The sequence below is a fragment of the Porites lutea genome, chromosome 7, assembly GCF_958299795.1.
Source record: "Porites lutea chromosome 7, jaPorLute2.1, whole genome shotgun sequence".
In the NCBI taxonomy this organism is placed as follows: Eukaryota; Metazoa; Cnidaria; class Anthozoa; order Scleractinia; family Poritidae; genus Porites; species Porites lutea.
The window spans coordinates 691,887-713,970 of record NC_133207.1 but is presented as its reverse complement, the minus strand read 5'-3'; the positions used below and the strand labels follow the sequence as shown (position 1 = coordinate 713,970).

General features: G+C 40.1%; 1 protein-coding gene across 1 annotated transcript; it reads left to right on the top strand.

The window, feature by feature from the left end:
* The first annotated feature begins 21 nt into the window (after positions 1 to 21).
* LOC140942992 (neutral alpha-glucosidase AB-like) lies at positions 22 to 21,956 on the top strand. Its single transcript, XM_073392020.1, has 28 exons — positions 22 to 108; positions 590 to 685; positions 1,638 to 1,874; positions 2,488 to 2,655; positions 3,177 to 3,264; positions 3,814 to 3,904; positions 4,557 to 4,653; positions 5,415 to 5,516; positions 6,345 to 6,423; positions 7,704 to 7,877; positions 8,293 to 8,354; positions 8,886 to 9,039; positions 9,751 to 9,807; positions 10,195 to 10,264; positions 10,729 to 10,808; positions 11,370 to 11,411; positions 11,850 to 12,048; positions 12,631 to 12,732; positions 13,234 to 13,292; positions 13,397 to 13,581; positions 16,239 to 16,303; positions 16,634 to 16,710; positions 17,267 to 17,341; positions 18,345 to 18,458; positions 19,176 to 19,285; positions 19,763 to 19,837; positions 20,418 to 20,521; positions 21,653 to 21,956. The coding sequence occupies exons 1-28, from the start codon at positions 86 to 88 to the stop codon at positions 21,763 to 21,765; spliced, it is 2,898 nt and encodes a 965-aa protein (XP_073248121.1). The 5' UTR covers positions 22 to 85; the 3' UTR covers positions 21,766 to 21,956.
* Positions 21,957 to 22,084: the final 128 nt, after the last annotated feature.

Genomic DNA, 22,084 nt, shown 5'->3' with positions numbered 1-22,084 from the left:
TTTTTACATCCGGGACACTGTGTACGCAAATTCTTTCCCAGTCCTCTAAAGAAAAAAAGAATCTCAGCCTTGGATTTTGTGTTCAATGGCGATTTCACACGCGTCAAGGTGAGCAAATTTTTATTTTTTTCTTGATATTCTTTTGTTAATTTCCTTATTTTCATCATAGTTTTCCACTGTTGAAATATTTGGCAACATTATTCAAACATTTGGTCGCCAATTTCCCGCTAGGTTGCAATCCCACTTGATTCCGACACGTGTCTCTCGTTTTCTAAAATAAATTTTGACAAACCGGCTCTCGAAGCTCAAGCACTAGCTCTGATTTCTCCTGTTTCTCTTTCGTTCTCCCAGATCTGATTACGGTTATCAGTAGATTGTACCAACTCTCTGCACTGGTACTGAATCAGCTTCTCTACATAATTAACCGTTAAATCCAAGTTATGTAAACTGAAGAGCTTATAATGCACCACTTGAGGACTAGGTCGTATGGCTCTCGTGTTTTTACAGTGGACGGTCGTAAAATGATCTGACATCAATAGGCATTGTGCCAGGACTTTTCTCTTACTAAGCTTTTTTTTTTAACTTTTAGCGGGGTCTTTCCTCTGCTTCTTCTTTGGATAACTGCTGGAGTAGATGCAGTGGATAAAAATAACTTCAAGAAATGTGAAGATAGTAGTTTTTGCCGGTGAGATAAGTAGTTGTTTTAAACAATCATATACACAGGGTCCCCACATCCCTTCCAAAAATTCCTTCTCGAAAACTATTAGGCATTTTCACACTTCACCACGGACTGGACCTTGGAGCGGAGCCTTCCCTAATAAAACTTTGTTGAGTAAGCCCCCCTGACCCTGGCACAGTTTGTTGGTGAACACAGGACATGCAATACCCAAAGGTTTATTTTTTGGCCATCTATCATTTCTAACCCTGCCCTCCCCCAGGTGGGCTTGCCCTTTGGGTATGATGTTGCTGAAGTTTACTAGCCTGTAGAAGTCATGCAGGCCTACCAACCCCCCTTTTTCATTTACCCCATTTTAACTTGATAAATGTTGCCTACACATCGAACAACTCACTAAAACATGCTAGCCTGAGGGGTTCCTCTGGTGTCCTTGGGCCATCAGACAGCAAATTTGTGACACCCTAACTGGCTGAGGTTAGACTTCTAAGGAAAAGGGGTGACTGGTAAGGTCATTACTTGAGACTATTGCTTCAGCTTTGCTTTTTTATTGGAAATACAGTCAATTTTCTCTAAGATGGACACCTTTGGGACCAGCAATAACTGTCTGTCTAAGAGTGAGGTCCATCTTATAAAGAGTAAAATAGAGAGAGTAAAGAAAGGCAGGGACCAACTCTAGGGGTCTGTTTTACAGTGGTGTCCATCTTATAAAGAGTAAAATAGAAGGAGTAAAGAAAGGCAGGGACCAACTCTTGGGGTCAGTTATTTAACCAAAGTATAACTTAGACGGCAGTTTAGTAAATCTTTGGACTTCAAGATCTCTTCCTTCCTGGTTAATTTAAAGAAGATAAATGCTTCTCTAGTCCATTCTGTTCACAAAGCATTTGGCAAACTGAAAATAGCTTAGAACGCAGTTTTGTTTAACACTGGCTAAACTCTGTTTCTTTCTTCTTTTTCTTTACAGTAATAATAGAGCAATTCAACCAGGAGATTCACCATATTTAGTAGTCAAGGATTCCATTGCATTTACAGAGTCTTCCTTTGATGTTCATTTACTAAACAAGAAATCAAATGTATTGCTTAACCTTAAACTTCAAACTTTACAAAAGAACACTGCTAGATTTAGAATAACTGAGGTGAATCCAATTAGACCAAGATATGAGGTCAAGGATGTCTTAATCAAAGAACCAGTAACTATAAGGTGAGGATTAATCTATATGCATTATAATTGACCAAGCTTGAGATCAGGATAGCTGGATATTGGCCAAGCTTGTTTTTGCATTTTTTATTTTGGTCAATAAAAACGCAAAAAAAAGATCAAGGCCAATATTCAGCCATCTTGACTGAAGCTTAGGTTTATTATATGGCCTTAAAGAAAACTTTTACTTACAGGACCAACGCGGGAAATCCCAAGCAGGCAAGATGAGCCTGCTCTGGTAGCCAATCAGAATGCAGGATTAACTTCATCTTGCCTGGTCACGGATTCAGCCATATAATATTTACATATATTCCATTCATGTATGTTCAATCCCCTTAATCCCAATCTCCTTCAAGTCCCGAAAGTGATCAAAACCAGTTTTCTACTAATGATAACCAAGGAAAAAAGTTATGAGAAGTAAGAAGATAAACACCTTAAGGAAAATGCTTTGACCTCTTGTCAAATTTTCAACCAATTCTTTAAGGAAATGTATAGAAATATCTTGAGTGAATTTGTATGTGGATATCGCTGTGTAAAGGGTCAAAACTAGAGCAATGGTGTAGAACAAGACTGATATAACTAATTTCTAATATTTTTTTACTTTATTATTTCCCAGCTATCAAAAGCTTAAACAAGATGATGAAAGTCTTCACATTGGTTTTAATAATAACAGTGTTATATTGACATATGAGCCTTTTCGTCTTGATTTCTTGGTTGACAATGAAGTGGCAGTTTCGGTGAACTCAAGAGGCCTTATGAACTTTGAAGAGTACAGAGAAAAAAGGTAAGTTGTTAAAGCAGTAGTATGATATTTTATTAGCTCAAGTTGAGCAAGCCCTTCAATATACAGTACTGGTATATGAACATTATCTTCTGCCCTTGATATACATTTCTTTTTTCTTTATCCACAAATCAATGCCTTTTGTTTGATAATGCTCGCCAAAATGTTAACCATGGATGCTAACCTAGCAACATTAATAGAGAATTTTCACTCATGTGGCCAGCTTCTATGCAAATTTATTGGAACAAAAGAAAGCATATACACAAGAAAAGAGCCCCCATTCTAGTTACTCTATTGAAAATGCAACCCCATTATATATCTAGTCATGAAAATGTGACCCCGCTCATCCAGCAGCATATCCCCTTTAGCCCATTACTAAGAAGTACCTCCACCCCTGGAGTTAAACCAAGGATAAAATTGAACCTTGTGCATTCGCTAGCCTACAGTAGAAGTCCCCAGACCTTGCAGCAGCTCATCTCCATAGTGTAGGTATCAACAAAATGTTTTCATAATTTTTAAACCAGAAAAGTTCCAGTTCGCAAGGACTCAGAAGATGAAGGGAATCCTCCAGGCGAAAATGAAGAGGAAAAGTCCGAAAATGAGCCCAAGCCGGTAAGAATAACGAAATGAAGCAACCAGGAAACTGGAATCTTAAGTAATGTCATTACCTAAATTGTCCACACTGACTGTCCTTTAGAAAGGAGAAATTCTTTTCTTTGACCTTTGTGTTTGATTTAACAGTGATATTGTAAGGAAAAACAAGATGCTGATCACTTAAAGGATTTCCCATTTTGATAGTGATTTGGCAATTATATGTATATGTTACAGGTCAAAAATAAATTCAGGTTAAAATTTTTCAACCTAGCTAGGTTGATTCTCAATTTTCTTTGTTGTCTAACCCTAATTCATTAATAGGTAGGGCTCGGAGACAAAAGAAATTGAGAACCAACCTAGGTTAAAAGATTTTTTTACCTGAATACAATTTTGACCTGTAACATATAAATAATTAGTAGAGGTGTGACCATTCTCTCTTTTGCCCCTTAACAGAGGTAATGGTGCTCTTTACAAACAAATGCCCATTACTCTTATGATTATCAAACAGAGGGCTATGTTTTAACTTGTAAGACTTGGCCCTGATGACTTGTTGTTCTGTTTGTTTAGGAGGACAGTGAAGAAAAAAAAGTGGAAGAAGTAATGGAAGAGGAAAACTGGGAAGAGAACTTCAAGGAGCACCGAGATACAAGACCACGAGGTTACTTTTAGTCTGAATCCAGTGTAGGTGAATCAGTAACCAAGATTCGAGCAAGCTCTCCATTTGGGGGGAGTCACGTGCAGTCACAAAAGAACTGCTTGCAAAAGGAAATCCGAGTGTGAGGGTTCGGGAAAGAAAGTTCCTCTGCCCCTTGCTGCTTTGTTGCGTGCTCACACATTCTCTCGCAGCTCCCTTCGTTTGCCACAATATGAGAGCTGGCTTGCAGGCTCTCAGTAACCTTTTACAATGCTAATAGTTCCAGGAAGTAAGCACTACTACAAGTAGAAAAATTTACAGGTGACAGGGTTCAAAAAAAAGTTCTGTCTGGTAGTCCGGGACTAGTAGATTTTCTTGCTGGGCAAGTAACTTTAAAGCAGCTACTTGCCCATTGGACAAGGGTCCAGGTAAGTCATCCTCCAACAAAATCATTAACTAAGATGAGCAAGAAGCGGCCCAGGCAAGCAAAATGTGAGAGCAGCTTGCCCAGCAGCTTGCCTAAAGGACAAGCTGGAATTGAAGTTTTTATTAAGACCTGTTACTGTTTGAAAAGTGAATTGCTGCGTTCTTTTACGGAAATTTGTTGAAAGTCACTGTTTTGTTCATTAACACAAAATGATGTGGTTGTAATGATTTTGATTTAATGTTTTTTAAGGTCCCTGCTCTGTTGGTTTGGACATTTCTTTCCTTGGTGTCGAGCATGTGTATGGAATCCCAGAACATGCTGACAGCTTAGCCCTCAAGACTACTGTGTAAGTACTCAAAATTCTTGACAACTTTAAGAGGAGAGTATATGTGTTTAATTTTAGTTTTTAAGTGGGTGTTCATTTAGTGGTAAATTTGCTGGTGTTAAGACCTGAAAGTTGGTTACAGTAGAAGCTCTCTTAGTGGACACTCTCGTAAGTGGACAGCTCTACCCAAGGCTGCCTTCACAAAAGCCCATTTTTCTCAACTCCCATACAAACTCTTTATTTTTACATTGCCATCAGTGACTGGCTCTAGTTACGGACACCCTTTTCGTGTCTCGAGGGTGTCCGCTTACGAGTTCTACCATATTTGAACCCATCCATGTGTTTACACATGTACCTTCCCCTGCATTCACTTCCAGCCCAATGTACACTATATTAAATAAATATGGGTAACAGGGGCGTATTGGTGGGTGTTAAGCTCTGAATGGTCCAGCATTTCTTATGTCCATCTTCAGAGTATGTAGATCTCCTTGACTCAATGAAGTCAATAAATAAACAAACTCACTGATTATATTAGGTATTTTTTCATTTGCTTTTTGCCGAAAGGATGGATTAACGTTTATAGGTAGAATACAAATTGTGCAGTATTACTACAGAGTAGATGAATTTACCACGAGAAATAGAAAAAAAGAAAGTTTGAAACAGGTCAGGTTTAAAAAGAATGGTGAGGAGGCCACCAGAAACTTGAGGGAGGGAGGTCTCCTCTTATACTGTTAAAGACAGGAGTATATTTTTTGGTTTTGAATTAATTTTCTTTTCTTCAGTGGTTCAGAGCCATACCGCTTGTATAACTTGGATGTGTTTGAGTATGAGCTGGACTCAAGAATGGCTCTTTATGGAAGCATTCCTGTCATGATTGCACATAGGTTAGTGAAAATTAGTGAGAAAAAGCATTTATTTTATTTTTAACTTTGTGTTATTTCCTCGGCATGGGCCTTAATACAACTGGTCATTAGTGCAACTGCAGCGAGGCTTCGTTAGGGTAAAATTCCGACAAGTAATATGGGCTTGAGATTGCGACATAAGACAGCTGAAATGGCAACAAAAAACATGAAAATAGGTTAAAACTGAGACAGTGATGAGTAAAACTGCAAATACAATAGCAAAATACTAACAATACAATACACAAAACAACTGCTTTTGAAATTCAGATTAGAGACATACCTACCCTTCCCCCTCCCCCCCCCCCCCCCTGCTCAATAAGGCCTCTGTAATTAGTGAAGAGCAAGGGTGTCGCAGTGGTGAGAGAACTCGCCTCCCACCAATTTGGCTCGGGTTCAAATCCCGGCGTTAAGTTGACACCATATGTGGGTTGAGTTTGTTGTTGGTTCTCTCCTTTGCTCCAAGAGGTTTTTCTCCGGGGACTCTGGTTTTCCCCTCTCCACAAAATTCAACATATCCAAATTCCAATTTGATCTGGAACACACAGACAATAAGTTTCAATAAGTTCTTATGAACTCCTAAGGTCAGCTCTGAAGTTGCCTGGGTTATCAGATCCCTTTAGAGCATATTTTAGGGGTTCTTTACTTTCAGAATATCAGCGGTGAACCTAGAGTGAAAGCTAAAATAACATGACATAGTTCTTGAATATGTTGTGTCTTGCCCTTGTTGTTACCCATTACCAGCATTTTAAGGATGTGCATTTAATATTTTACGTTTGCTCATCAGTTTTTTTCTTGGTTATTTATTTACAGTGCTGCCAGAACTGTGGGTGTTTTCTGGATGAATGCAGCTGAAACCTGGGTGGACATCAGTTCATCAAATGCAAGGAAGGTAACCTCAGAATCATCTAATAATAATAATGTTTTTTGTGCCTTATATCTCCAGTATGTTGTTATTAAAAAATTGTAAATAATTAGACATTTGAAGGAGTGCCCTTGCTTATGAGGTCTATCCAAACACATTGATGGAATTCTTAACTATTAAAATTAATTAACTAAGTACTGAATTATTAGATTTCTATACTGGATATTGTGATTTTTATGAAGTTCATGACTTTATAATGTGTGAATATTGAATAATTTATAGCGTATAATGTTAAGCCTTCAGATATAAGTTTTCCTTTTCTGTGTTAAACTTTTCCTCTTCTTATAAAAACAATATAATAGATAAGTAATGTAATAAATAATTAATCTATAATATTGAAATGATCTTATTTTATTAGTTTCCATAAGTTTAATCTTGAGGTAATTTGAAACCAGTGAAGGCAATTAAATTTTGCTTGTTCTGTGGCATATATTGCAATATTAATTATTTTCTTTGAAATAGTTTTTCTTATACTAAAAGACAGAGGAAACAACTGAACCCTTAACGATTTATTTCTGTTCATAGTTAGAAAGTACTGTTATAACTTTACAAGTTAATTTGAATTTCAATTAAGAGGGTAATGACAAATGCTCTATAAAACTTATATAAAATTTATTATAACTTGTCATCAATTCAGTAAGTGATAAGTTTCTTTTTAACTGGTGCTAAAGAATTGAAAAAATAACACTGAAGTACTTGTTGTAAGCTGTTATAACAGCATTTACCACCAGGAAAACTAAACTGATCAATTTTGCAATTGACTGCTTGAAGAATAAACTGAAAGTAAACTATAATAGAAAAATCAAATGCTTCTTACTCTTGTGGCTTTGAGTTACAAAAGGGAGTAGTTTTGAAACTATCAAATTATAATCATGTGCAATGCTTGATCAAGTATTAGGAAATCAGTGTTTAACTTGCACCAGTCTTGAAATTCTCAAAAACTGATCGAGTGTAAAGCAGCTGTTTCATGAACTTCAGCCAAGTGACGTTTTGTTGTCACACTGTACCGATAAGATGCTGAAGTTCTGGGTCTTTGAACTAAATATTTTTACCGTGGAAAACTCCTGGAATTTCAGCCTCTCTCAGTGGTATAAACCCTGTGATTATAGGCATCTTTTGGCAACACGTTGAACAAAGATTTATCTGTTTATGGAGCATTTGGACATTACCCTCTGGACAGTCAGTGTCACACTGAACTGGTCCGGTACCTTAGTCCTGTTGTGTTCTGCTCTGCTTTTGTTTTTCAGTCCATGTTTAACTCACTGATGTCCTTTTTCAAGGAAAATGAAGAGGTGCCTCAAGTTGAGACTCACTGGATGTCAGAGAGTGGCATCATTGATGTGTTTGTCATGTTAGGTCCAAAACCACATGACGTGTTCCAGGAATATGCTTCATTTACTGGCACCACTGGGCTGCCACCAGTAAGTTTTGCCAGGCTGTCATCTGCTTAGTCTACCACGTGTGCATTTTTTGACTTGTCATGCAACACCCGTCTTTTACGAAGGGATATTGCATGACAAGACTAAGACAGGCTGCTTAGGCAGCTATCATCTACTTTGTTTTCAGAATAATTCTGCTTGTGGCCCGTGTGAAGGATAGTTAAAAGGGGAAAGAGAGCATTGGATGTCATGTCAACTTGAAGGACTAGGACCTTGCTGTAGTATTCCCTCCCTCTCATGCATTACCTGCTATCACTCTTGTCCTTCCCCCTCTTTTTGTTAAATGCCCACCAAGCTGCATACACTTCTCTTTTGGTCAGAGGTCTTTAAGATACAAGTCAATTCAATAAAACCTGAATTTCCCTCATCCATTCTTTTTTATTTTTTTTTCCCACAGATATTTGGAATTGCCTATCATCAAAGCAGATGGAATTACAATGATGAAGATGATGTCAAGAAGTAAGTTTAAGAACTAACTTGATGTTAGAAAATTAATAATACACTTTAAAATTGAGTTCTATGCAATTTTATAGGCCATCTAATTGAAGATACCCTGTCCACAAAGAGGTAGAAGACCATTCCAATCCTTAGATCTTCTGCAAGTAATGATTAAGGTCTTTTGGGGCCCTTTGAATCTCTAATGCTTCTGTATGATGATGATTTTAGACCAGCCAGAGTTGAAAACAAATACATGAAGCTGATACTGAGCACATACCGTGGGTACCAGAGGATTTTTCTTGCATGCGGGAGGATGCATCGGCTGACTGATCTTTGAAGCCACAATTAACAAAACTGTGACAAAAAACAATAAAATAACTGCTTAATTTGTAAGTAGGTGGAGCACGATTGTCCGGGTGATTGTAGTCTTGTCAACAACAGTCTTATTAAGGACTACGATCACGTGGACGATCATGCTCCACCTACTTATGAAACAACTCCTGGGTTCAAACCTTTCACGGCTTAATTTATATTTCAATTATTGTATTACAGTGTGGACAAAGGTTTTGATGAACATGATATTCCATATGACGTGCTGTGGCTGGATATTGAACATACCGATGGCAAGAAGTATATGACTTGGGACAAGCTTAAATTTCCCACTCCTGACCAAATGCAGAAAAATCTTGCTGCAAAGGGTCGTAAGGTTAGGTTTTGTTACAAGTGTTTCTATGTTGATACCTACCTTTCAATGCCTTCCCCCACCCCCTCAAATTTCAGGCAGGTAAATAGGCTCCTTGGGACACACCCCACCCAGATCTGTGGAGTGCACAGCCTTCTTTGACAGTGTTACCGAGCACTCATGTAGTAGAAGACAGAATCTAGGGAAGGTTCAACTTTTAGCATTTAATGAGTGGTCCCATTGGAAAGCAGTTATTTTCTCCTCAATAGTCTAATTTTTTGTGGGAAACAAATCAACAGCGGGTCTCCTGAGAGACCACTCATTAATAGATTTTTATTGAATTGATTTGCCCAAAAGAGAAATCTTTATATCCATCATGAAATCAAAGTAGAGGTGCTGGTGGGGGTTCTCCATTTGATAGCCTATATGTGGAGGCTCTGCGCAGAAGGGGTACCTTTCTTAGGTTTCAGGTATATGAAAGGATGAGGGCTTGGCTAGTTGAAGGATATGAAGGGGTAGGGAAATCTGCCATTGTTGTCTGTGAAAGGACCTGATAGTGCTACCAAGAGCAGGCCACAGCAGGCAGGACACATTTTCATTGTTTCATGAATGTTACCCTGGTAACAGTGAGAGTGTGCTCCCCTGAGAAAAGATTCCAGCTTTAAACCAAAAACCATCCATTTTTGATGTAATTGATGTTCTGATGTATTTCTTTGTCACTGTTTTGGGTTATAGATGGTTACCATTATTGATCCTCACATCAAGCGTGAAGGAGGATATCACATTCACGAGGCAAGTTTAACAACTTAACTCACCGAGCCAAATGTCCTTTTTTAGATAAAGAGACTTAAATGGATAAAACAATTAATGTAAAACCAGATATATACAAACATAACGTATTAAAAAACACAAAAAACTCTAGTGTAAAAAAAACTTTAATCTGTCACTCACGTTTCCCGCTCGCCTCCGTGTGAAAAACAAAGCGCCTGAGCAGAAGGTAGAATGCTGTTTTTTTTTTTAAGTTGAGTATGCACAAAATGCCCAAAAATAGGTTTCTAGCGCCATAACAGACTGTGTTTACACTTTACCAGTCCCATTTTGGACCAGTGTTCCAAACAAAGCCACAGTAAAAGTGTTCAGTATCACAGTAGTTTAATAACCTGGTTTTCAATGCTGCAGGAGGCCTCAAGGCTTGGCTATTACATAAAGAACAAAGATGGTGGAGAATATGACAACTGGTGCTGGCCAGGTAAACTAAACTTTACTTTTTTGAACAATGATAAAAATCAATTCACCGAGGAAAACAGAGTACAATCAAACCTGTATAATATAGACTTGAAATGAGTGATCACACATTGCTAAGCAGACATTTAAAAAAAGCTTCTGATAATATTCTGGCATCTATAGTTTCAACCAGTTGTAGTCATCTCTTACATCGTTCCAACAAGCCAGTTTTCTTGTCTGTATGGTCTCTCACTACAGAGATATCACAATAGTCAACCAAGCACGTTTGTCTGTGACCATAAGTGATTAGTGATCTCTAATTTGTTTCTTTTATTACAAAGAGAAATACATTATTTTCGTACCCTTGATTTACATGTAAAACAGGCATAGGGCAACTCCGAAAAACTCTGTCAGGGTGACGGCTCAAGACATTAAAATGTGCGAGTGGATTACCTTTTTGCTCAATTTATATTCCCTATTTTTTTATAGGAAGTTCATCCTGGATCGATTTTACCAATCCTGAAATTCGCAAGTGGTGGGCTAGCAAGTTTGCCTTGAGTGAGTATCAGGTAATTTGAAAGTTCCTCTGCTTTTTCAATGGCACAATAACCTCTCCCACACCCTCTCTAGTGAAAAATAGACACCATTAACGCGAGGCTCGCATCAACAAAACATGGTGATTTGTGTGAAATTCTCCTCCTACACCTTAGACTGCGTGCAAGCTCTGTCAATTTGAGATAGCCGCAAGATGTCATGCGTGAGTGGTACGGGAAGGTGATGTGTGAGCGAGGGTCAGGGAAAGAAAGGGAGCTCGACCTGGAGTGTTGTGTGTGGTCACTCGGTGGTCGGAAAGCGGAAAAAGTGTATTTCATTTTGTTCGACTGAAAGTACAGACTTCCATTTATAGCGCCTGTCAGATTATTTTGTCCAGTGTAATTAGCAATAACGTAGGAATGCTGGAACGTATAGCCTGTGAACAGGCTATTTTTTTCTCCAAACAGATAGCCTGTTCACAGGCTATGGAACGTACCAGTCAGAAGTGTTGATTTAGATCCCATACTCTGCCTCTTACGTCAAAACCCTTTTAATACTACACTGTAAGACAGTGATCGCGTCTTTTTTTTTTTCAGGGTTCAACAGAAACTCTCTTTACCTGGAATGACATGAATGAGGTGAGTCATTTGTGTAAGTTTTCTCTTGCTTTACTAATTACAAGAGTGAACTTTGTTTATTTTAATTTATGGTCATAATTATCACGTCACGCACCACCCATGTAAATTGTCTTGCGATCATAGTTTTCATTAATTTTAGCCTGTTTTTGTACTGGTAAAGTGGCATGATAGATATGTCAGCCTTTGAATCTCTGTACGGTAGCCAGGCAGTTTTAACAAGCACTATGAAACAAGAGAAATGGCGTATCTTAAGGAAACTTTTTAAAACCTTTGCTCCAAGTGACCTACAAGATATAAGATGCTGGCATTTTTGTCCACAATGGCCGACCTGGCCATGGTTACTGCCCGAAACGTGCCTACCATATGCATAAAAATAAGGGATAAATGACCTAGTTTCTGGCTGAAATTGTTAATTGTTTGCTTTCTTTTCCACTGTAGCCGTCTGTGTTTCATGGCCCAGAAATAACAATGCACAAAGATGCGCTGCATCATGGCGACTGGGAACATCGTGATGTACACAACATTTATGGCTTCTATCAACATATGGCTACAAATCAGGGGCAGATTGACCGCTCGGGGGGTAGGGAGAGGCCGTTTGTGTTGTCAAGGGCATTTTTCGCTGGCACTCAAAGACACGGTAAGTCTCTCTTTACAACCTATTCTCATATGCAATGCTCCGAAATAATCACTCACTATTGTGTCGAATCTTCTCACTGAATGCAACTTTATCACCAATGGATTGTCTTGTCATTTGATGGTCGTTAAAATAGTTTTGAAGCTGGAATTTTAGTGTTTGATTTTTTTTGTAAGCGGCGGGGGTAGGGGGAGGAGAGTAAGGAGCGCTGGGAGGTATGCAGTCTATGCAAATACAAGTCTAAGCAGCAGCGTTTTTGAGCGACGCATGTCAACTGGAATCAGAGTTTTGCTCTCTTGAGCAGTGATTTTGAACAAATGTTTGGGCAAATCTTCTCTGAAAGAGTAAAAACACTTGCAACTCAAATTTGCTAGCGTCAAGACACAAAAAAATAGAAAAAGGCTCAATTTCAGTTGATGTGTGTCGCTTGAAAACGTCGCTGCTTAAACTTAACCCACATTTTGTTCTAATTTTGATTAGTCCGCAGTAAGTGATTTTGATAAAATAATGATGGGAGGCCTGTGTTGCTGTTGCGCATCAAAATATACTGATTTAGCTTATTCCAACTGAATATCTCGGTTCCAGGTCCCATTTGGACAGGTGACAACATAGCAAACTGGGATCATCTCAAAGCGTCACTTCCCATGGTGCTTACTTTGAACCTTGTTGGCCTGCCATTCTCAGGAGGTAAGTCTCTTCTTTCTTTTAAAACAACGTTGAAGACCAGTGAATTTTATCATTGATCCGCAACCATAGTCACTGTTAAAAGTACATGTTGGCACAGTACATGTACTTAAGTGTGTGTGTGTTTTATTTCTCTAAAGTTTAAGTATTAGCATAAAAAAATTCTAAAATGTGACGCCACTAAGACGCGTCAAATATATCTGTAGACAGGAAAACTCTGAAGTTTTATTTTTTTCAACAACAGTTAGTGTACACTGTATCTGTTTTTACTTAAGCTGTCTGGCATGACGCATTTGGAGAAAATTTTAACGCTTGAAACAGGCAGATTAATTAAGATTAACTTTGTAATCTGTTGGTAAAGTTTAATCGGAAAAGAAATGAAATATTTCTGGTAGCTGTGTGTAACACTGTGCCTCCTAATTAAGCGAGCTATGTTTGCATAACACAGATTCTCTTTATTCTATCATATTAATAAATGACTTACCTAATGTATTATGATTTCAGCTGATGTAGGGGGCTTCTTTAACAACCCTGATCCAGAGTTGTTAGTCCGATGGTACCAGGTGAGATAATTGTTCTTCACTATCTTTAGTAAATGTTGTAACATGTAGTGGCAGTAATATGATTTTCAATCTCAGACCTGGATAATTTCTGTGATTTGTTTCAGGCCGCTGCCTTCATGCCATTCTTCCGTGCACATGCGCACTTGGACACAAAGCGTCGTGAGCCGTGGCTGTATGAAGATCACCATAAGAAGAATATAAGAGATGCAATCCGTATGAGATACACAATGCTCCCTTATTGGTATACCTTGTTTTATCATGCCTCTGACACAGGGACACCACTCGTAAGGTAACTAAGCTCTCCTTCGTAAATCCTAGCGTGTAAAATTACTGGTAAGGAGTGATTAGCTGAATAGCTATGCAATTGATCTCGCTCAGACACGTACAAAATTTTGTCATTTGTTATACAAGACCAGGGTCCTCAAAATGTGCCAGCGCTATCACCAGCTACTTTAAGCTTTCCAGCTTTTTGCCACCCGTAAATTATTTAAAAAAAGCGAAAAAATGGACGGTTAAAAATGTTGTCAAATAGGTGGTTTTCATGCAATCTCGGGAGACACAAATAACAGTGGTGAAATGAACGAATGCTGGTGGACAAACAAAGCGAGCTAATGAGCGATCTTTTGTTTACCGTCCACCAGCATGGTGGCAATGACGTAGCGTGAAAACCACCTATAGAAAAAAGGAAAAGAAATTGTTTTAATCATGATCTGCACGTTCTTTTTTGTGAGGCACCTTCCCTACCTATCATATCCCTAGTGAAATGTGTTCCCCTACCTGGGAAACACATATCCCTAGTCATACGTGTTCCCCCACCTGGGAAACACATATCCCTGGTGAAATGTGTTCCCCCACCTGGGAAACACATATCCCTAGTGAAATGTGTTCCCCCACCTGGGAAACGTATATCCCTAATGATATGTGTTCCCCCACCTGGGAAACACATATCCCTAGTGATATGTGTTCCCCCACCTAGGAAACACATATCCCTAGTGAAATGTGTTCCCCCACCTGGGAAACACATATCCCTAGTGATATGTGTTCCCCCACCTGGGAAACACATATCCCTAGTGAAATGTGTTCCCCTACCTGGGAAACACATATCCCTAGTCATACGTGTTCCCCCACCTGGGAAACACATATCCCTGGTGGAATGTGTTCCCCCACCTGGGAAACACATATCCCTAGTGAAATGTGTTCCCCCACCTGGGAAACGTATATCCCTAATGATATGTGTTCCCCCACCTGGGAAACACATATCCCTAGTGATCTCTGTTCCCCCACCTAGGAAACACATATCCCTAGTGATCTGTGTTCCCCCACCTGGGAAACACATATCCCTGGTGGAATGTGTTCCCCCACCTGGGAAACACATATCCCTAGTGAAATGTGTTCCCCCACCTGGGAAACGCATATCCCTAGTGATATGTGTTCCCCCACCTGGGAAACACATATCCCTAGTGATATGTGTTCCCCCACCTGGGAAACACATATCCCTAGTGATATGTGTTCCCCCACCTGGGAAACACATATTCCTAGTGAAATGAGTTCCCTTTCCTGGGAAACACATATCCCTAGTGAAATGTGTTCCCCTACCTGGGAAACACATATCCCTAGTGATATGTGTTCCCCCACCTTGGAAACACATATTTCTAGTGAAATGTGTTCCCTTACCTGGGAAACACATATCCCTAGTGAAATGTGTTTCCCCCCATCTGAGAAACACATATCCGTAGTGAAATGTGTTCCCCCACCTGGGAAACACATATCCCTAGTGACATGTGTTCCCCCACCTGGGAAACACATATCCCTAGTGAAATGTGTTCCCCCACCTAGGAAACACATATCCGTAGTGAAATGTGTTCCCCCACCTGGGAAACACATATCCCTAGTGATATGTGTTCTCCCACCTGGGAAACACATATCCCTAGTAAAATTTGTTTCTCTACTGGGAAACACATATCCCTAGTGATATATGTTCCTCCACCTGGGAAACACATATCCCTAGTGATATAATATGTTTCTTTACCTGGGACAGACATATCCGTAGTATTATATGTTCCCGTACCTGTGAAACACCTGTCCCTAGTGATACGTGTTTCCCCACCTGGGAAACACATGCCATCCAGTTTCTGTTATCCTTCTGCTACCTAAAATCTTTTTGACAACCTTGCAAGATGGTTTTGACTTCTTGTTAACTGGGCTGCAGTAGTTTAAAATTAACGACTTAATTGCTTGCTTGAATCCATACGGGGAACTACAAATATTAGGCCTTTATTTAAGGTTTTTTTTGCTATTCACAATAAAAACCCTTTTCGTTAAAAGTTTAAACAGGTTTCATTTAGGTTTATTAGCTTCCTTTATTAGGTTTCTTGCTCATAGTAAAGTAAGGATTGACGAAGATCTAAACACATTTTACACCCTCCTTTAGATTACCTCAGAAAAAGCTGAGTTGAAGGAAAGGCCCTTGGATAGGGGCCTTAAAATGTGGCTGAACGTAAGTTAGGCGAGGTTAAACACAAGACAATGCTGGGCAGCGGTCTCCGTTACCAATCGTATGTGGGGCGGGGTAAGGGCTTTTTCAGGGCCCAGTATTCTTACAGCACTCCTTTGCAGGTGAAGTCATTGCGCACGCGTTGTCTTTACTTGTGCTTGTGTCAAAGCCTTTTTGCTCCCAGCTCCCCCCCTTCCTCTCTGGGTGGGTCTTGATGAGTATCTCAAAACTTTCCACTGAGCTTCTCTGAATGACGTTGCCTGGTTGTTACCCCTCACAGGGTTGTCATGGTTACCTTCACGTTCGCTTGCGGCTCTTTCAGTTTACTCAAGCACCTTCCCCACACCCATCTATTAGTGATGGGCTCAACAGAAACGTAAAGTATGGCTCTCCCTGCCAGTATGGTTCGTTAGGCATTGTTAACCAACAGTTGAGTTCTATTTTCACTCTAGGCCTCTCTGGGTGGAGTATCCAGAAGAGAAGAACACGTTTGCGATGGAAGATGAGTTCTTGCTTGGTATGTCGGTTTCTTATTTTTTTTTTAAAAATGCATCAGCAGGGTCATCCGTCAGAAACATTTGGTGCATTGTTCTGCCACTTTTGATGAGGAAATCTGAAGTTTTGCAAAAGACATGAACCTGTTCACCAAGGTAATTTTTCATGAACCCCGCCTGTGCGAATTTGTGATGTGAGTTATTGCGATCACGGACGGACGGGCACTCTATAGAAAATGTCAGGGTGGTGAGTTACTTTAGAGGAGTTCAGACCGTTTAAAGACCCAAAAGACCCTTTCCGGCTCTAAGAAATCAAATCAACTGTTATTTATTTAAGCTGTTTTTCTGTTTAGGTAAGGATCTTCTCGTGAAACCCGTGACCACTCAAGGTCAGAATTCCATTGATGTTTATCTTCCAGGAAAAGACGAGGTAAGCAAGCCTAACCCTAACCTACCCAACCCGTATTTCCAGATGTAAATGTAATCTCCATGTGAACTTTCTCATTCACTCAAGCGTAAAAAAAACATAAGTAATTCAGACTAACTCACTCACGGGTAACGTCCCCCGATTCCCCCCCCCCCCCCTCTTCCCTTTACTGGACAAGTATTTACGTCGAGTTCTTATTGTTTTGTGAGGTTGTCTTCGTGTATTGTGATTGGTCAGCAGAGTAGTTACCTTTCCTGGTTCCTGGTTTGGTGTTACGTCACTCAATTTGTGTTCTAAGTGTCCTGGCCTTGACTGGAAACGAGGCTGGGTGTGACCTTGTTTTGATAGAAACCTTTCTTTTGAAGTGTGAATCATGTTCTTATGCATGTAAATGGCAATGACTTTTCCGTCAAAACAAAGTCATTGCCAGCCTCTTTTCCTCTCAAAGGCCAGGCTGCTTAGCTTATTACAGCCTTGTATCTTTTCTGTGGCTATTAAGAACTTTTAGCTTACAAGCGTTCTGTTTTTCAACCTAAATCCTCGATTCTTTTCATTTCAGTATTGGTACGACTTGAAGGAGTACAAAATATACCGAGGACAAAACACAATTTACGTCCCTACCCCAATAGAGACGGTAAGGCCACGTGTTCAAAATGGAGCTGTTTTACCCTTGGGCATTTCACTTTAAGTAAACGGTTGACAGAAAATTTGTTTCAACTAACGTCCGAGAAGGGCTGTTTAGAGAAGACGCCGCCGAATTTTTTGGTGGGGCAATTTCCAGTCTAAAGTGTTTCTCCAGCTCCTCATCAGATACATCCCTTTTTAATCAAAACTTTTCAAAAACTTGACCTTGTACCCTTTTGAGAGAATGAAACTCAGTAGCAAGCGTTCCTTTGCAACATCTCAGTTTCTTATAGTTTGCACAGTTTCTAGATTGCCAAATAGCCAGGGTTTGATGCGCCATGATTGTCCAGGAGGTTGAAAATAAAAAATCAAAGTCACGAAGGTTTGGTCCAAAAAAAGAACATAAAAGCGTGGCTCATGACGTGGCTGACCCTTGCTGATGAAGTAAAACTGCCAGTGAAAATGTACTGGATTTTCTGTCCCTTTGTTTCTCCCCGTGCGAGGGAATCCATGACAGTCTTGGATTCTGGATTTCACGCTGTGGATTCTGGATTCCAAGTATACTGGATTCCAGTCTTTCTCAATGGAACTTTTTTGTAAATTTTTTTATTATTATTTCATTTCATTTGTCATTAGAACATGGATTCTGGATTCTAATCGTTAGTGGGAGTCCGGATTCCTCGAGCTGGTACTCCGGGGACCCAGTTACCCGAAAGATGGTTAAGTTCAACCCAGGATTAAGCCAAATTTCAATCAAGGTTTTCTTGTCTAAGGACATGTCACTCGAGCTTACAACATACTGTTGTGTCTTTCCTCCGAGATCCAGTGATGATTACATAGAATGTTACTCTAAGCAATACATAGGAAGGTAAATTACAAAAAGTGGAACAAAATTTTTAATTCTGGATTTAATAGCGCTAATCGGCCTTTCAGAAACCGGGGCCCGGATTCCAAAGCCCAGGATACCGGATTAGAAAGGAGAACGGGTACTGAAACCTCTTGTGTCGTTTCAGATTCCATTGTTCCAGCGTGGAGGAAGCATCATTCCAACAAAGCAACGTGTTCGTCGGTGCAGTGCTCTGATGCATAAGGATCCTTACACGCTCACCCTGGCTTTGAACTCTAAAGTAAGATAGAAGGCTCATTGTATTATGTTGCGAAGTTCAGGTTACATTCGTGTTGGCTTGACCACCAATACCGACTTCTGCGCAAGACTATTTTTTGTTCAACAATGGAACCTCGATATAACGAAGGCTTAAGGGACTGGGAAAATATGCTCGCTAAAAACAGGTTTCGTTATATCGAGGATGTTTCCACACATTGTAGTATTTCTGGGGCGAAAGATATCATTCGTTATACGGAGGACTTCGTTATGTAAAGATTCGTTATATCGAGGGTCCACAGACCACTCAGCGTTATAGCGAGTCCTGGAAAGGGGGCGAGAGTGCCGTCGCTTCAAGTAGCACTCTGGGACTTTTTCGTGGTACGCAGCCTCTTTTTCACTCCATGTGGCGCGTGAGACTAGACCTGACTTCGGGAATGCTTTATGCGACACTGTGGGTTCTTCTATTGGTTATTTTGAGATCGCGTAAGAACCTGGGTCGAATTTCATCCCCCGAAGTTTTCACAGTACTTACCCAGGAAAATGTGAAACCTCAGAATCTCCAATTCCCGTTTTTATTCCTTTCTGCCACTCCAGCCGGAAATAGAAAGCAACCAACCATAAACACCAGCCCAGCCAGTCGTTACCGCGGCGTCAAGTATGCCTATGACACTCGGGGTTTATCGTAAGATTGGCTTTAAATTATTGATCTTTCCTTTAATAAAGATTTCTTTCCTTCCAGGCTGAAGCCGAGGGAAACATCTATGTTGACGATGGTCACACATTTGATTACAAGAACGGCGCGTACGTTTACATGAAGTTCACATTCCGTGGCGGACGACTGATCGCAAAGTAAGATCATTTTTTACTTTTGTTCTTGTTATACATTTAGCTGACATCTCTTGTCGTTTACTTACTTCTTAGTTACGGTTGGCGTCTAGAAGACGACAGAATCAAAACAGACTCATACAACTTTCTAGATCTCTAACCTTCTTCAGACCAGTATCCAGTATTTTGTCATTCGTTCCTATTAAACAAAGGGTTTAGTCTTTAAGGAAATTGCGGTAACACAGAGTGGAGTGAAACAGAAAACCGCTGGCGAACGACTGCGCGCACATTGCCAGCTTTCGTATCCCTCTCCAATAACAAACTTTCATTAGCTCACTTAATAAGACCACATTCTCGGACATATTTGAGCGTTGACAATGTTAAACTTTCATTGTTGTTCGACCTTTTCGTACTGTTACTATAGACGACTCATTTTTGTATAATGCCAAGTGAGTTAACACCTGGCGTTTAAGACAAGGATGTTTTTCGCTTCGCCTTTAGGAATGTATCCAAACCAATCCCCCTTCAGCCTCCTTCTGAAGAATCAGGGATTTTAGCATCTATGTGGAATTTCTTGTTAGTAGCTTTATAACTTTCTTCTTTATTTATTTCTCATTTAAACTAGTCACGAATACATCCTCTTAAGGCTTTACATGCGGGAGTTTAGAGAAGAACCAGTCGTTCTCACTCCCGTGGACTTGCGACTTTCTGTTGGTCATTGTCGTGTTTGACTAAGAAGTTCAACTGTACCTAAATAACGAGAGTCTTAAGTCTAGTCCTACACAGTTCTAGGAGCCGAGCCACATCGTTTTGCTGTTGTTATGTTTGTTTATTTTTATTTGTTTAATGAAGTTCTTTGTCAACACTTCTTCCAATGACTTAGGGCCTGTTTACATGGGGGTGGGGACCCCAGTTAGGTGAGGTAACCCGCTTAGGTGGGGTTACCCGCCTGTCCAGAAAATCTCTCATTTTAATTTGATCTCATTTACATGATAAGTGGGGTAACTTATCACGTGTTAGCTCACCTACCTGGGGTCCCCCACCTCCATGTAAATAGGCCCTCAAGCAGACATCTTGAGCTCTTTGCTTTGTAAAAGCTCTCAATTTTGGGTGTTTTTTTAATGATTTTTTTTTTTTTTTTTGTGTGTGTGTGTAGGAAAGAGAAACCCGCCACTCATTTCAAGACTGATGCTTGGATTGAGCGTATTGTCATTCTGGGAATAAGCAATTCTCCCAAAGTAATCGTCCTTACTACTGAAGGTATGCGGCAGCAGTTCTCAAATACGTATACCGCGCGCGATTCCTATCACAGCCGTTTAATAATGGCCCTCGATCTCTGTCTCCTCCTTAGGCGTTTCGTTTTTCTCAGAGGTGAGCGCGAAACGCGAGTGGCACGCGAGTGACCGGTGATGAAGCGCAAGGGACCACGGGAAGGAGAAAAATGAGAGAGAGAGACGTCTTGGTACGAGGCAGCCTCGCTCTCATACCCGGTACACTTACCGAAAAAGCTGCGCTTCCATCAGCCAAACTAGCAAATAAATGCCCCCATATACCCTTGGCTTTGTTTGCTTCTGTTGTTATAGGCTATTTTATGGTTGTGTGCTGAGTGCCCTAGCCTCTGAATGAAAGCGAGGCTGCAGGTGACCTTATTTTGTTACAAACCTTTCTGTTTTTGTTTTTTATCTTTTTACACGATTTGCACACGAAAAGGAGGAAGGTTTCTCAGAAAACAAGATCGGCTCTGGCTCAAGCTTCGGTTCCATTTAATGGCCAGCACACTTAGCACACAACCGCAAAACGGCCTCTTTGTAGCGCAACCTCGTCCCCAGGGCTTTTCCGCCCCATCCAGTTTTTGAGGGAAAAGCCCTGGGGACGAGGTTGTTTGTAGCCCGCATTCACCATTTTTACATAGACCATAATGCACCTTGTTTACTCCACAATAGTTTACAAAACCATTGTTTCCAATTTCCCCAGGAAAAATTGAAGACAGTGGTTACTGTAAAATTTTGGGGGGTAAACAAGGTACATACTAGTCTATGTGAAAATGGCGATTTCGAGTGGAGATATAAGCGGTACACGTCTCCTTTTGGGTGTCGCTCTCGCGTGAATAGGACACTTCCGAGTTCCAAAAACCCTCACCTTCAAAATGAGGCTAGGTGCACAACCTTTCCTGTGGAAATGAGTTTTATTTGCATCAGAATAAAAAATGATTTCCGTATCAAAGGCTGAGCACCTACGCTCGTTTTGCAACAGAGACCCGGGGGAACTCGGAAATGGCTTATTAGCAGGGTAGTACATATGTTACTCGGTTCATAAAAGCTCTTTTAAAACCTTTCTAAACCTGTGATATTGTTTACCGTTAACCGCTGTGTCTTGTCTGTTTTGTGCTAGGTGGTGAAACAAGACATCTTCAATTTAAACATGACAGTTCTACAAACTCCATGACCATTAAGAAACCCGCGGTCAACATAGCTCAGGAATGGACAATCTCTATGCACGCTTAGGCTATACATTGCTACTTGTGTTAAATTATCCTTTTTTACACCATCAATCTCATTTTTCTAGAATTGCTTTCACTATAACAAGACGGAACTCTCTTTCGTCTATAATAGAGCACATTGGCAGGCTTGAAAATCATAGTACTTTTATAACAACTGGTTTGAAGAAGGGAAATAAATCGATTTGTATAAATTTAGCCCTGTGTTTTGTATTTGTCTTGTACTGATACGATTGAGTATGGTGTCGTACTTGCTTTTTCCTAAACAAGACAACCAGTGAGCCTGTAAATCTGTTAAAAAGGGAGTTAAGAGAGTTGGCCATGTT

Coding starts and splice junctions, on each gene's coding strand:
- LOC140942992 (XM_073392020.1), top strand. CDS start 86: ATGGCGATTTCACACGCGTCAAG. Junction 3,905..4,556: donor CCGAGATACAAGACCACGAG/GTTACTTTTAGT, acceptor ATGTTTTTTAAG/GTCCCTGCTCTGTTGGTTTG. Junction 10,809..11,369: donor TTGCCTTGAGTGAGTATCAG/GTAATTTGAAAG, acceptor TTTTTTTTTCAG/GGTTCAACAGAAACTCTCTT.